At 38.1% G+C, this 16,737-nt stretch overlaps 2 protein-coding genes and 1 long non-coding RNA gene across 3 annotated transcripts; 2 read left to right on the forward strand and 1 right to left on the reverse strand.

Moving 5' to 3' along the window:
- Window positions 1-615: 615 nt before the first annotated feature.
- Window positions 616-5,536, reverse strand: LOC118118230. Its single transcript, XM_035171251.2, has 6 exons — window positions 5,248-5,536; window positions 4,260-4,442; window positions 3,919-4,176; window positions 2,792-2,890; window positions 2,473-2,490; window positions 616-2,201 (listed from the first exon to the last, which is right to left on the reverse strand). The coding sequence occupies exons 1-6, from the start codon at window positions 5,312-5,314 to the stop codon at window positions 2,116-2,118; spliced, it is 711 nt and encodes a 236-aa protein (XP_035027142.1). The 5' UTR covers window positions 5,315-5,536; the 3' UTR covers window positions 616-2,115.
- Window positions 5,537-6,495: 959 nt separating this feature from the next.
- LOC118118231 lies at window positions 6,496-7,862 on the forward strand. Its single transcript, XR_004697890.2, has 3 exons — window positions 6,496-6,608; window positions 7,223-7,298; window positions 7,425-7,862. It is a non-coding gene; the product is annotated as an uncharacterized LOC118118231 (long non-coding RNA).
- A 1,148-nt stretch (window positions 7,863-9,010) lies between these two features.
- On the forward strand, window positions 9,011-15,292 carry ppp1r7 (protein phosphatase 1, regulatory (inhibitor) subunit 7). The gene is made up of 10 exons (XM_035170919.2): window positions 9,011-9,148; window positions 9,754-9,849; window positions 10,035-10,090; window positions 10,669-10,734; window positions 10,873-11,003; window positions 11,164-11,326; window positions 11,493-11,609; window positions 11,713-11,817; window positions 11,957-12,043; window positions 12,953-15,292. Exons 1-10 carry the CDS (start codon window positions 9,109-9,111, stop codon window positions 13,127-13,129), a joined length of 1,038 nt encoding a protein of 345 aa, XP_035026810.1. The 5' UTR covers window positions 9,011-9,108; the 3' UTR covers window positions 13,130-15,292.
- The last annotated feature ends 1,445 nt before the right edge of the window (window positions 15,293-16,737 follow it).

Here is a 16,737-nt window from a genome sequence, read left to right on the forward strand (position 1 = left end):
ATAATTAAATCAAATCAAATAATAATAATTTAATTAAATACAATTAAATTAAAATAACAAAATAGATAAGATAAAAGGCTGTTTGATTAAAAACAACTACGGACAACTATTAACAAATAAAATCAGAAAACAGACACATTTACATACATTTTCTGTGGAAAGGTTTAAGTGTAAGTTGCTTCACCTCAAAATCAAATGCATTGATTTGATTATAGCATGATGAATTGTCAAAGTACGACTATAGGAGAAACTAATTGGATAAAGATGATCAAAGACTTCTGACAATCTACAGGATCTTAATCTAAAAAAAAAGGCTGAACAATTCACATCTTTACATGTTGACAGGAGACATTTACATATTTATTCACCCACTGAAAACTAATTAGCACCTGTAAGGTTTTTCTATTAGGTAACTCCTTATGCATAGCATTAGTTTAATACAGCTGATGAAGACTGAAACCACAGATGTAATCACATCAAATATATATAAAATAAAATATTTTTTTTATATTGTCTTTGTTTTGTTACCCAAGAGTTATCACATGATTAGATGTGCATGAACTAATTGATGAGTTAGGTGCTGAAAAGTCATTTAAAAAAGAAATACAACATGGCCACTGTGTTATGAGATTGTTTTAATGAATGCAGACAAAATACTGTACATGCTCTCAATATTTGAGAAGAATATAATTTCTAAAAAAGGAATAATCACATATAGACTCATCCGTGAGAATAAACACCTTGAAGGGATGTTACTGCAAACACAATAAATTAAAACTGATAGTATTCATTTTCAGTGGTCTCACGACTTCTTTTAATTCAAGTATATCAAATCTGTTTTTGGAAATGGTGCAGAAGTTAATTGAATTGCTCTAAAGTAAACACTTTGTTGGTCACATCTTCAGCGCAGCACAACGGAATAAATGACACGGTGACTCTGGTCAGCTCAGCAGCTGAAATGTTAAACTGCACTCAGTCTATGGCTAAACTTTATGGGGGGATATTGAAACTAGTCCTTATGGTAGCGCTCTCTTGAAAGGCCATGTGTGCCAGGAAAGCAGCAGCATAATATTGGGCAGGTGAGACGGCTTGTTTTTAAAATTTCTCACACTTCTTCTTGAGACCCGGGGGAATAATTATCAATATAAAATCAAATGTTTTTAACTTGAAATCCATCATGAAACCAGTGTATAAATTGAGTAAGCACACACTAAAGTTTATATCAAGTGTTCGAGCTTGGATTAAAGGCAGATTTTTCAACATGATCTCACATCAATGTCGACACACAATAAATTCATGCCTGTGTGAAAAGATAACCTTCCTTAGATACAATCAGCGAAAATAATAATTAACAAAACTAATGTGAATCATTGTTTTTTTCCATTTCATTCTCAAATCTGCAGATTAACGTATCCGGGACCAAACCCCAAAAAATAGGATCATATAAAATAAACCTGGAATAAAAGCATCTTTAATTTATAATTTCTGTAAATTTCACACACATAATAAGAAACAAAATATTGACAATTGCAACAGCACTCATAAATTTAACCATTAGGAAGTTTTTTTTTTTTTTTTATAAATCAAACACCACAGCTAAGTCAGCCTCTTTGGAAAATACACAGAGCCCTTCCATCCAATGTTTTTCAGAAGAGTTTTATGAACACAGTGCTTGACCATTTGCTACAGTCTGTCGTAAATTTCATTAGATACTTTGCAGACTTGACACAGAATCTGTCCGACTATGTCAAACTAGTGGAAACTTCTGCCCTTGTTAAGTGAGCAAAAAGAAGTTTGTAGATTGCTGCAGGCAGTGAACATTCTTACATTTCTGTGGGTGAATGCATACATTTGAAAGATACACGGGATAAAAACAGCAGTGTAAAGTGTGATACATGCATGACAAACTGCATATACTAATGTCTGAAATGCAGACTGGTTCGTTACAGTAGGTGGTTGGTGCTCTATAGCAAAGATATGTTTCCATTCATGGAGCGACAATGTCATCACAGAGAGAAGAAACGTATTTAAGGTTAAATCCTGAAGTGGACATTCAACAGTAGATACAGAGGAGAGAGCTCAAACCCAAGTCCGACATGTAGCTTGAGCTTTGTATCACATGGTACGGTAACCATTGCCTTTTTTCTCCGGAACCTTTTCAGTCATGTCCGTGGGGTAATGTATGAGAGAGCCAACAACCCCTGCGAAGAAATCACATAAATACATGCATGACCTGGAAGGACCTGCAGCAGTCATATTCAGTCACAATAAAAGTGAGTCACTTTCGTTCAGCGAATCAGGATAGACACAATCCCATGACTGGCACATGAGCACCTTGAAAAGTACAAGCAACGTGCCCATCAAAAAGGGTATGTTGCTTTCAATCTACTTAATATTTAACTTTCTATCCATCCTCCCCCGACACAGTTAACTGAGAAGTTAAAATGTAAACATAAGGGTTGTTGTTCTTACCTCCAGGGTGCCTCAAACCTAGGGTGTGAGAAAGACAAAACACATGACCATGCTTTAGATTTCCCCCAGAGTATGAGGCTTCATACCAAAAAAATCACATGACAAGACATGTTTTTAAAAAGGAAGGCAAATTATGCTCCACTTTGAGGGGAACTGAGGTATTACATTCAGAGATTAAACATTAACATTAAAGTGCACAACCCTTGAAACTGAATCATTTTGCTGTGTTGTTAAGAATGTAACGGATTTTTAAAAAAGGTCATTCATCTTCATTTATTAGTATCCACATGGAAAAAAACTATCTTTTTTTTTTACTCACCCCTGTTTTTGGAGAGGAGGAGGCTGATCAGGATAAAGCCTGTAAACGCCAGCAGTGCCAGGATGGGGATCAGAACCTGAGGCAAGGGAATCCCTGCACCTAAAGAAAACATTTCACATTTGTAAAGTGGTTACTGTAAAGCATGTGGGGTTGTAGGTGGGGATGGGACAAAATGGGTATTACTTTAGTTTAACCTTTTGATTTTTTTTTAGCACACATTCAGTCATATGACTAACAGTCAAATGCCATCAGCTGCCTCCACAGTTCACAGCCACCAGCAACATTCAAGCAGTTTCTTCAGAGTCATAACCACCAGACAGCGATGGGCCCAGGAAACCTATTATCTAACATTGAGGTCAGTTGTATCTATTACGACCAGCACTGTAGTGAGAACACTGAACAAATGAATCATGTAAAATGCTTAGAGTTCTCCATGTAAAATTAGAATTTTTTGGGCCGATGCAAATGTCAATATTAGGGAGTAAAACATTTCAAATACCAATATATATAATAAAAATATATATTAAAAATTACATCCTTAGATGTAATTTTCAAACCCTTATGACAAAGAAATGTAAAATTCCTGAAGAGACCATGGCCTGTACGACTGAGAATCTTCACAGACTACATCCATTTTAAACCAATGTAAATTGAATACCTTGGATTTTGGAATATTGGTCAGACAAAACAAGACATCAGCTTGGCCCAGGGGTAGTGGGATATCTGGCCAGTCTAATGAAACCGACTGATCAATTCATTGAGAAAATAATCTTTGCCTTACATCCCTTATGTTTACTCTTATGATTACTCTTATTATTATTATTATTATTATTATTATTATTATTATTATTATTATTATTATTATTATTATTATTATTATTATGCACTAGGATATTCACTCCGATATATCATTATACTTTACAAGTTAAAAAGTGTGCAGCTAATCTGGTCATTTGGAAACACTGTTCACCCAGCACAAACCAGCAGTAACAACAATCCGCATATCATCATTATTTTAAAATGAAGAGTTGCACCATGAGTTCAATCTCAGTACAAAGTACTTTTTGTGTAAAATCTTCAAGCTTGATGATGATGATAAAAAAATAAAAGCCACAAAGAATACACACCCGACTGTTCCCCCGAAAGCTTCAGCTCCCTCATGAGCCTGATGCATCCATCCTGAAGGCGGATCCTCTCTGCCCGCGTGCGCTCCTCTTCCTGGTCCCACAACACTTTGATGGCCAGCGCTTGTGGAGCATGGGCCGTCCACGTGTCCGAGTGGTCCAGAGTGAGATAGACCTTCCCATCGTAGAACACACGGTCCGTCCAGTGCAGCTCAGACCCCTCCAGTATGCATTCACGAGAGCGCAGAACAGTGTGGTTCCCTAGGGAGCACAACAAGAGATGTCACAAGTCACAGCATCACTTCCGACTTACATACAGCTAGAGCCCACTGTGAATTGCTTACTGAGCACTGAAGTCTGGTTGACACTGATGAGAGCAAGGAGGAGTGCATCAGTCGAAATGGTTTCCTTTATATTGTTGAATTCCTGGCTTGTGCCGGACAGAGAGACTCCATTGAGAAGAACCTGTTCCTCGACCCGCTGAGCACCCACCACTCCCCACTGCTGGGCCTGGACTATGACAGTATCTGATAGAGGAAAAACAAAACATGCACAGTGAGGGAGAAAGGAAGTGACACTCCAAATGCTGCAGTGGGCCCCGTCTTTATACTACACATTTAGAAAAACAGGCTTAGTTCTGTGTATGATATATTTGTACTTGTATTGTATATAGTATTTATATTTTATTCTTACAACATTTCCCCCCTTGCGCTGCTACTTCCTTGTGCTGCAGTGTCAATTGTGAATTTCCTCTGTGATGGATCTTCTCTTATTTCATTTTATCAATGCACAAAAGTGTTTAAGTAAAGCAACAAGTCATGCAAAACAGGTTTTTAAATTGAAAGTAACTTGTGCTGCAAATACTCATTAAATGTTAGGTGTTTTTTTTACTCGTGCAATTCAAGCATTTACTGTCTAAAGTCATTTATACGTGTCATATAAATATAGTGAAATAAAAAAGGGATGCCAGCTTTGCCAGACACACCTGAGCAATCCAAACACAGCAGACATACAGTAAATCATGTCAGACAAAGCTGGGTGGATTTAACTCTTTATGATGCTGCCCTGGTTTATCTATTATGTTGGAAGGTGTTCTGCAAATCGAGTGGATTAATATTCAATATGATCACATGATTTCCATATGAAATAAACACAGTTGGTTTGACGTGAGAAAAAAAAAACTGAACACGAAGTTTCACAATAGTATAAAAGTTTTTGCCAGAAGTACAACACGGATATCTACATGGTCGGTTTCAGTTCCATGTTTCTGCTGTTATGAATCTTTTGGTTCACGGGGGGGGCAATGACATGCAGCACAAACAAGCCTCTTACCCACTGGAGCAGGAAAAGCACGAGACGAGTTGCACAGCATTAGCACGAGAAAGCCAAGAAACTTCATTTCCAGCCCGTGCTCAGCCTCAAATCTCCTGAAGTCTGCACGGTTGGAAATAGCCCGGATCGGTTTAAGCCATTCAGGTGTGACCAGTGCACGAGTGAGGCATCCAGACCAGCAGCTTTACCGAGGACACCGAGGACACCGATCTGCTACTGCTGCTTCTGCAGCTCCTCCCCGCCGTGCTTCTTCTCTACCTCTGCAGCCTCCACCGAGTTCTCTTTAAATGTGCATCCGTCTGATCTGTGATTGGCTGACGGAGCTGTGGCTTCTTCTCTACCTCTGCAGCCTCCACCGAGTTTTCTTTAAATGTGCATCCGTCTGATCTGAGATTGGCTGACGGAGCTGTGACCCAGAGGACTCATGGTCCTCAGCAGCAGACCCTGTCGAGCCGGGATCCGATCAGCTCCACGCACACTTATTTATCGAGACACACCACACGAGTCTGCCCACCAGGCTGAAGGTAGCCGGTTCTTCTGAGCACCACCGCTGCAGGCGATAAACTAGTTCTGTTAGAAAGCATAATACCAAGTTCTCTGTGACCACACCGGATAAAGACCCAATACCAAAGTCAGGCTTGTCCTGGCACGAGTTTAGTTAGACATGTGATTATAGGTAGTTAAATAAAGTGTGGTAATCATAGCAATAAGTAACCATTTACCATTGGCAACAACAGATGAAGCGCTAATCCCAAAATCAGATTTGTTATTGCATGAGTTTCGTTAACCCAGGACAGGTGATAAGAGTTGGTTTAGTCAAGCGTGGTGACCATAGCAACAAGTACCCATTCTCTGTGGCAGCAACTGGTAAAGACCTAATCGCAAATTCAGGCTTGTTGGGGCAAGACTTTACCTAAACCACGAGAGGTGATCAGAGTTAGTTTAGTCAAGTGATCTAACTAAAGCATCAAGTAATCCCTCTCTATGGCAGCAACGGGTAAGGACCTAATTCAGGTTTATGATAGCCCAATATTACTTAAACCTCACCAGTGGCGGATCTAGACATTTTCTAAATCAGGGGTCACAATTTATACAGAGTGTAAGTGTAGTGTCTTTACTTCTGCGTTGTGAATGCTTTTTAAGACACACTTCAAATACAATGTCTTTACAATTGTTTTTATTGTCCGTCCAGCAACAGCTACACAGATGACTGGGATTTTCAGACTTTGTACTCCACACTGACCGCCAGCATATATCTGCAGTTGTGGAAACAAAACAGTGTCTACATGAAGTTGCTGCGTGCTCATGGCCTTCCCAAGGGAATCCAAGGCAAAGAGGAAGCCCCACCCATGGAAGTGCGGGTAATGTTATTGTCAAAGTAAAACTCCCACTCCACTTCCGCATGTACTTCCCGACTCCCCCCCCCAAGGAGTCTTGCACACTTAACATGGTGTTCAACATACTTATATAGAACTATGACAAAACATAATGCTGAAAACTCAACAAGAAAGAAACAAAAATAACCTTAACACAAAAGTGACGATAGTTGTTTGGGAATTTATAGGCTGTACATGAAACTATCAGCCATTGAAAGTACAGTAGCACTGGCTTTCATTAAATTCACTGGTTTGTCACGATGCATTTTGCACACACTTTACTTTCAAACATCTTGACAATGTCAATGTTTTGTGTTGTTTCACTCAAAATTCAGACCTGACTGCGTGTAGGCAAAATGCAGAATCAATTCTAAATGCTCAAATGTAGCTGTATCGATCACGAAAACACGGATACTGGTTCCAAGAAGTCCCACTCTGTGTTTAATTCATGTCTTTCTCAGTTTGTGGAAGCACATGATGCCCAGATAAGTTGTCTGTTCAGCAATAGCAGCAAGATTTGCTTTGGGTTTTTGTGGATGTCTAATGTTTAATGTGCTCTTCCTCTTCTTTGGCTATAATTTGATTGGTCTAAATTTCAGGATAAAGCATTGCTGAGTCTGCATATTGTTGGAGGAACTGAGACTCATGACCAGCTGACCAACAGATCTTCTCATGGTGACCATATTTATTTTCCCAGTAAAGCTCTGCATCCATTGTTTGTTGTTTTGATATTGTGGAGAGAGATATCTCACCTCTCTGCGGTGAATGCTGATGTTTGTGTCTTCCCTGGCTCTGGATCAGGTGGTGGCCAGGCTCAGGGCTCAGGTGTCCTCAGAGCTTGAATAAATCCATGCATCCAGGGTTTTGTGGGTCATGGGGGGCTGGAGCCAATCCCAGCTGAAAGTGTACAAGAGTTGGGACACACCCTGGACAGCATATCACAGCATGAACATACAGGGTAACTCTCACATTCACAATTCAAAGTCTCCCATCAACCCTAACCAAAATCTGCATGTCTTTAGACTGTGGGAGGAAGAGTATGAGGAGAAAAAGAAAGGAAGACACAGAAAAATCGAAACAGGGATTCAAATCAGGAACCCTCTTGATGTGTGGTGACAGTGCTGAACTATGTGACTACACCATCAAACTCGTTCTTTAGCGATAAAACAATGACACAACTTTCCCTTTTCTAAAGGGTCCTGCACATTACAAATCTAAAACTCACTGTAGATAAATTCAGAGTCTATCCACCCATTACCCATTGTAGAGGAATGTTAATAAGTACATTTAACTGCTGCCTGGATTGTCAATGATTCTGTGACATGTAGCTTCCAAAAATATTTAGCCAGATGTCCAGTTTAACATAATCCTGCGTCTTTACAATCATTCTTTATCTTCTTGAGCAAAGGCTTACAGTTTAAAATGTATCTTTATCCTGATGCTGTCTGTTGTTTTTATCAGTCTGATAATAAGGAACATGTTGTTCATCTCTGTATCTTGGTGTGCTTATCCAAATAGTAGGTCAAGATTAATCTCTACTGTATGTTCCTAATTTTTTTAATCAAATGACATAGGAGCGTACTAAGGATAAGATGTTTTCAGCTAGTATCTATTTATCTGCTGCGTATGTGGGATGTTTAAAATGTGACATGTTTTGAGCAGATCTCAAGACCTAGTTCTTCAGTCTTCTACAGGCATAATCCTAAAATGGAAGGTGTGCAGGACAGACTTATACACAAAGTTGGCAAGGCTGCATGAGCCTGCAATGGGAATTAAACAGGGACCTAAGTTTTTTGTTGGACAATGATCTGTACCGATAAAATAGTAAACAGGAGTGGAAAAAATAAATACATTTGCAAAACCACAATGCAGGAGGCAAAGTAAAGTAAGGCATGTTGATTTGTCTTGATACTTTGAGCAACAAGAAACACATGAGAATAAAAAGACACACATGAATAGGGCCTTCACAGATTTAAAAATATTTTCAAAAAAAAGAACGAGTGAGAGGATATGTGTAAATATTAAAAAAATATTTAAATAGACGGCAAACAGAATAACATTTACATATATTATGAATGTTTTCTTCACACAGAATATCTTGTTTGAGAGTTTTATTGATATGTGTTTTATATTCGATGTACATCACGTAAAAGAAGTAACTAAAAATAAAAATTCTGCGAACAACAGAAAGGAGATGGCAATAAATACAAATAAAAAGACTAAAAGAAACTAAACATAAAAAATATACAGTGGCATAGCAAATGTAGAAAATACTAGTAAATATGATTATGATTATTATTACATTATGTATGATTTTGTTTTAAGCTCTTTATATACAGTCTATGGTTTTAAGGTATAGTCTCAATTGTTAGTACGAGCCAGTGCGCCTCTGTTATCAGTGTGCCACAGCGCCTCCTGGTGGGCAGCCGCGGATTGAGCCTCCACCGGATTGGCTGAGCGGTTGTCAGGAGTGTTTACAGGAAACATGGCTTCCCTGTCTGCTGGAGAGCTTCAAGAAATGGAAGGTGGGTAAATGTGTGAATATGCAGCCGCGACATGTTTGTACGATGCGGGTGAACCGGTGTTCGTGCGGATGAACATCTGCGGCTTCGTGTGAACACATTCGGCGACTCGTTCTCCTTGTTACTAAGCAGATCTCCATCCTTGGCTAGCTAGCGAGCTAACAGGCTAACAACAAGACTCGCTAGTGGAACGCTATTCAGTCAACTCACCCCGTCTTGCTAATCCACATATTAACAGTTTCACCCTCTCCGACTTGTAAACAACCTATAATATATAAAAAGGGGATTTTATATTTAACATAGCCGGTCCGCCCATGTGACATGTTACAATTTCAGCTTTAAACGTGGTCCAGTCAGCTAGCTAGCTCGCTAACATAGTTAGCAGTGCTCAGCTTGTGTCTGAATGGGAGTGAGCTAACCTTAGCCTGCAAGCTGTCTCTAAAATTGAATTACAGCAAGTCACGGTCCGATGTGTCCACCGGGAGTTGTAGTCCCGATGGGGGCACGAGTGAATCAGAGGGCAGAAACATGATGCAACAACCATGGCACCCGGACCATCTAGATCTACATCTAATGAAGCTTCTCTTGTGTTCGTCTGCTGACTGCAGTGGACCGGAGGGGTGAGTCCGAGGAGTCTGGGGATGATGAGACCAAGAAGAAGAGTATCAACGGAGACGTGGACCCCAATCAGCCCGCTACCACAAGTAAATCAATACATCTGCAGCTCTGTGACGTTGAAAGGAAGATGTTTTCTAAACCAGCCTGTCAGCTCATATCATCCTGAATAGCCACCCATCAGTCTTCTCAACTGCTTTAGGAAAGCTTTCTGTGTCTGTATCCTGGATGCAGCCTGGTTATTTTAACTGATTTGATTTCCTTCTTGTTAAAGGTAAAGAAGAGTCTCCGGTTGACATGGAAACCATAACGTTGGACCCTGAGGAAGAGGTGAGAGCAGGGTCTAAAAACACCACTGCTGTTCAGATGTACTCATCCATCTATCCATTCTCTGTACTGCTTATGCATATGCTGGTTAGCTGGAGACAATCTCAGCTGACAATGGGCCAGAGACGGGGTACACCCTGGACACTCGTCCCGGAGCGTCCCGGAGGGCCAACAATCATTCACATCCACACCTACAGTCAATTTATACCTCTTTTACACCAAAATTAGAGGGTAAACACAGACTTTCTAAACACGGGTAAACCTGCTAAAAAAGTTGATTGATTCCTTTCCCATTGCTAGTAGAAGAAATTGATGATTATAAAACACTTTATGTATTTTAGAAAGTTAACGTTTTGTTGTAGATGTTATTTGGAGAGCTTGGGATACAAAGCACAATATTTTCAATATGTTTTATTTTGAAAATATATTGATGTGTTTTCTCCAAATGTTTAACCACAACAGCTTCTCTGGAAGACAATGTGTGTGATGGGCACATGTCTGTGCATGACAAAATAAACTCTTGAACAAGTGCTATTACCCATAGACAGGCTGTCATCTATAGTTATCTGTCTTCTTTCTAGGATGTTGATCTTGTTCATTGTCGTATTGGAAAGATTGAAGGATTGGAGGTGCTACAAAAGGCTAAAGTAAGTAACTTCAGTTACTGAGTGATGATCTTTTATCTTGCTTCCAATAATTTTCCTCCTTTTTTTTTAAAGTAAATTCTATGACAAAAATCAAGTGATATTTTTGTCACTTCACCTTCTATTTATCTCTCCATACAGACACTCTCCTTACGACAAAACCTCATTAAAAAGATAGAAAACCTCGACAGTTTGAGATCACTGCAGGAACTAGATTTCTACGACAATCAGATCCGCAAACTGGAGAACCTGCACACCCTCACAGAGTTGGAGTAAGTCTGGAAAAACTCTGTAATCTCAACGTATGATGTCATGTTTTTAAATGTAGATATACAGGGGTATAGTCTTTTTTTTATATGGCTGATATTACAGAACAAAGTAATTATAGATTATGATTTTCCTAATGGAGACATTTGTTTTATGGATCAACAGGCAGCTCGATGTGTCCTTCAACGTTTTGAGGAAAGTGGAGGGTTTGGAGCACTTGACTCGGCTGAAGAAACTTTTTCTACTTCACAACAAAATTGGCAGCATTTCCAACTTGGAACACTTCACAGGCCTGGAGATGCTGGAGCTGGGCTCCAATCGAATCAGGGTGAGATGTTTGAAGTTTGGTTAAACCTTTTTGAGAATGTTGTTTAAATCTTAAAATATTGCTGTGATGTTACTGGGTAAAAATGCATCATAGGTCATTAGTGAAATAATCATGACTTAATTTTAACATGCTTATTTTGTTTCTCTTGAATTTCTTGTGTTCACAGGTCATAGAGAACCTGGATACTCTCTCATCATTGCAAAGTTTGTTTCTTGGCACCAATAAAATAACTACGCTTCAGAATTTTGATGGTTTACACAACCTGACTGTCTTAAGTATTCAGGTAACGCAAATGTTCTTCAGCACTTCTGGAGTGATTACAAAAATCTAAGTTAAATGTGCATACGGACATGTTTGTAAACAATGTTGCGTACATTTATTTTCAGAGTAATCGGATTACTAAAATTGAGGGTATGCAGGGCCTTGTCAACCTGAGAGAGCTCTATCTGAGCCACAATGGCATTGAGGTCATCGAGGGCTTGGAGAACAATGTGAGTTAAAGAATTTCAATAGCCCCATTTCTAAAAGGACTGGAGGCCAAACTGTCCATCATGCGTTTTACTAAATGTGCAGACATATACACAAAGTTTATTCTGTATTTTCAAACACATTGTTTGTTTACCCTCATAGAAAAAGCTCACAACCCTGGACATCGCAGCCAATCGAGTAAGAAACATTGAGAACATCAGCCATCTGACGGAGCTGCAGGAATTCTGGGTATGGATTATTTGTGAAGTTAAACAAAATTATTTAACTCTGTCTTTATAATCTATAATTGATATATATCTGTTTAATTTAAAGTCTCAATAAGCCATGCCAGTTCGACGGTATGCACCATAGCATTGTGTTGGAATTAATCATTTAAATATATATAGTGCATATATTGCCATAACATCTAAAATGCAACTTATCAATTAATATGTAATTAGTTGATAAAACATGATGTATAAAATATTTTAAAAATAGATCAACAAAGGGCTAAAATAATCTAAATTCAAATATTTATTAAAAAGAAAAGTAAAAAAATAACATGGTAAGTTGAGGAACCAGAACTTATTTGACAGTACAGGGTTTCAAAGGAAAATGTAAAAAGATTGATTCACACAGTGATCTAATTATTCCAGTTTTAAAACAGGAAAAAAATACAAATGTTTATATTGTCATCCATCAGTTACTTGTTGACACTTCCTATTTCCCAACACTATTTACACAGGACCCAGATGCCTGTGGCAAAAATAATCTGTCAACGTTAAGACTTTTTCATGGGGTTTTCCACAAAAAGTCAGTAATCTGAATTTTAGGCCTCAAAAGTCTTAAATATGTTAAAATATTACATACTTGGTCTAAAATATGTTTAAATAGGTCTTAATTATGTCAAGGTTCATTAACACTACTTCAGTGATTAAATAGACAACAGACAAATAAAACTACAAGCAAGACTAACATGGAACTTTAACGAATTCTATAAACCTCCTGGTCAGAAATCGTACCTTCTGACTGATTAAACAACAGTTGATTATTTTAACGCTCTGCCCAACATCCATTTGTTGTAAAGGTCCTCTGCCATGCAGGACAATGCTAAGCGTGTCTCCTCATTGGCTACATTTCCTCCCATTCTCTCCCTAGATGAACGATAATCAAATTGATAACTGGTCAGACCTCGATGAGCTGAAGAACGCCAAATCTCTGGAGACGGTCTACCTCGAAAGAAACCCGCTACAGAAGGACCCACAGTACCGACGAAAGATCATGCTGGCGCTACCCAGTGTACGCCAGATTGACGCAACCTTCATCCGCTTCTAAACTGCAGCATACGACAAACCTGCCAACTTCACAGTGTTCTCCCTCACCTCTCTCACCTCTCTCACCTCTCTCACCTCTCTCACCTCACTCCCCTGCCTATAGAAACACATTGGCCTCACTGAGTCATGTAGTCACTCCGTACACATATATACATTCCAACAATAAACTCACCCATGGCTCACTCAACATACATACATACATACATGCATGTATGTATGCACTCATTCACACCTTGATCTATACTATTGTAGGGAAGCTTATTTATTTTATTAAGCTGGATATGAACTGTGAAAGTAACTGATGCCCATCATACCCCCCCCCCACACACACACACACACCTTTCCTCTGCATTTGTTTTTATTTTAATGTTTTGCATGTATAGGACACTGTATGGAGACATCTCCCTCCTCAATCATACAGTGCCCATTAGCAAATAAGAAACCAGTCTCATTTACTGCATTGTTGAAGTTGCACTGCGAACATAAGATAGGAAAAGGGAGGCATTGTTAATAGTTGAGGGACTTTATTGTGGCTTTATTCGTTCTGGTTGAACAGGATGAGACTGTTCTCACCACGTACAACATTTAAACATCGACACTAAAGGGAGAGTCCATGACAAAATATGATTTACGTATTTTAGTCTTCAGAATACATGTTGTGTTATTTGAATTAAAAGGCTTCAGAATGGATCCAGATAGTAAACATGTTTGTCACGGAATCATCTAAAATGAAGCCTTAGATCCTGATCCTCTTCAGTAAAGTGGCATTTTACATATCAGCATAAACTGATGAGTCATTTTAATGAAGAAGTCTATTCCTTCAAAACAGCTCAGAGGCCGATTTTCTGTTCAACAAGAGTGACTTGTGCAGTAGAATAAAGCTAATGAGAATGTAAGATCATTTTAATGTGTTCACAAAGATTGTTTTGTAAGCAGTGGTACACCCCCCACCCCGTTCTGTAAGTCACTGCCCACACTTAGTTTTTTCACCTCTGCCTTTGAGGTTATGTTTTCACCCGTGTCCATTGGTTTGCTTTGTTTTTTTGTCATCAGGTATAAGCAAAAAGTGCTGAACCAATCCTTCTACCACTTGGTAGAGGGATTGTTCATGGGGCAGGGAAGAACCTGTTCAATTTTGATGCAGTTCATGTTAAAGGGGTGAATCTAGTCATTTTTATTCAGCCATGTGCTCTGAGTAGTATTGTTTTTTGTAACCTTAAATACATCACTGATAACAGCCTTGGTTCTCTTTTGGTCATACATTTTATTTGAAGTGATCACAGGAATATGTCGACTGGTTTTGAAGGGAATTCGCTTGTGAAGGGCAGAGGTTGACACCAACGGGTGATGTTTTCCAATGTAAGATAAACTTCATGCAGTGTGCAGACCCGATTTTCCAGAATTACTTTAGACACCACATTGACACGTTTAGTATTAATTCTTTCTTAAGTAAAGAAATACTGATGTATATTGATTGGCTATTTTGCCATGTTGAAACAATAGTGAATTATTTATGGTCTCTTTTATATAAAGCTTGAGTGCACTTGATTAATTCCCATTTAAAATTAAAAGGCATCTTTTATATGAAAGTAATTTCCCATCTCAGGGCGAAAAGGTCACACGTCACAGGGGTGCAGAAATCTCAGATTTCAGCACATCCCTGGATTAGAATTAAATTACCTGTAAATGAGTTTATAGTGGCCTGAGGCAATACTCGATCGAAATAACATCATGCTTTGTATCATGGAGATATCAGTAGCTAACAGTTCTTTTTTCAATGGAATAGAAATTGCGGTTGCAAACCCTTTAAATCTGATTGTTCACGGTTAACAAACTTTACCATAGCTCAACTGGAGAACATTAATAAGCCCATATGAGCAAAACTGAGGGACATTATGATTTACTGATTATCTCGATATGGATGTACTATCGTTTTATATTTGGTTTTAAATTACTATACAATTGGCCAGTGGGATTGGAGCTGTCACTTTGTGTATTTGTAAATATAATTTGGACATGTCATGTAGAAAGTCGGTGCCGTTATCACCTTCCCTTTGTAAAGTGATAAACTTTTTCTTTCTTGTTTACGCCAGGCAGCACAACAGATGGGTGAGGGATACGATAATAAAGATAACATGACCTTTAGTGGCCATTGAATGAGCAACTGCTATTAGCTCTTTGTTGTTAGAACTGAGTTTCAGGGTTTGGACTTGGTTGATGCTGTTTTCAAACTGAATGTATTATGCAAATAACAATACAATTGCACAACTTAAGTCTATGTAGCTTTAATTTATAAGCTTTTATATTTGTCATGACCAATGAGCCAATCTTGATGAAATATCCTCTAAGTTGACACTTATCAGCCTTTTTCTAATGTTCTTCATTTGCAACAAAGAGATAAAAAAAACAATTATTCAGAAACATAGAAAAGGTATGTTTGTGTTCAAGGTAAGGTATTCCTTTAGTAAATTCACTAAAAGTAACTTAAAATGTAAAATCAAGGGGGTCCATTCTTGTTTGTAGATGTTAAATTAACCTTGAATTATTAACATGATTCATGTAGAAATTGACTCCACCAATTTATGTCAGTTTCTTGCTTTGATATTTTTTATTTGATATAGACTTTGGCTGGATAAAATTAATAAATTCATGAAAAACTAAATGTCTTAACTTACTCTGTGATTAGGTATCGATTGGGCCAGGCCTTCTCCCATATCATCCACAAAAATGATTCCAAAATGACAGATGTAGGATATTTCTAAATCGGGCGCCAGAAAGGGGCCACAATTATATCTCCAACATCCAGGACAGTCCCTGATTCAGTTAGGTGCACATTTAAGTCCCTGTTTACTGTTAGTTCTATAGCTTTGAGTAAACACACATCATTGAATATACTGTACATTTATTAATTGCCTCTCGTTCAAGCACATTGTGAACTTCAGAAAAACTTTATTTTTAGTATTGTTGGTAATTAATGAGCTCAGGGGCCAATCAAATTTCAGCTGGAATCTGCCCCTGAAATAACTTATGGTAAAGCAGTAACTTCTTTTTGGAACAGAATTCTTGTTAATTCCCTTGTCATTTCCAGAGAAACAAATTTGACCAATGGGAATTTACATTGGCCAACACATGTATGGGAATCAGCTCATGGCTAAAATATAAATAACATACAAACTCAAGAGGGTATTACACCAAAGAATTTTGCTCAATACCCAGGAGTTACACAGATATTAGAGACTGGATATATTCTTTAATTTGCACAAAAATCCTGTAAAAATTGCAGGTAATGTTGATAATGGGTGTGAAATTTACCTTACAAAATCATTAGGTTTACAAATGAGTTTTAAACTTTAAAATTTGTAATAACGTTTTTATTTATTCAACTACATTACCCTTCTTTTTCAAAACAACTCCTTTTACAAACGTGTATCTACAAAAGTATTACATATATGTACTCAACACAGAAAATAGTCAGCTAAAGCGACAGGACTGTTAAATAAACCGAAACCTAGATAAATATTAGATATAATAAATAAAGCAGTAATTACATATATTATGACAAAAAAGCAGATAAAAGATAAATATAAGGAAGAAAAAAAGAAAAGAAAG

This window comes from Hippoglossus stenolepis, chromosome 11 (genome assembly GCF_022539355.2).
Source record: "Hippoglossus stenolepis isolate QCI-W04-F060 chromosome 11, HSTE1.2, whole genome shotgun sequence".
NCBI lineage: Eukaryota > Metazoa > Chordata > Actinopteri > Pleuronectiformes > Pleuronectidae > Hippoglossus > Hippoglossus stenolepis.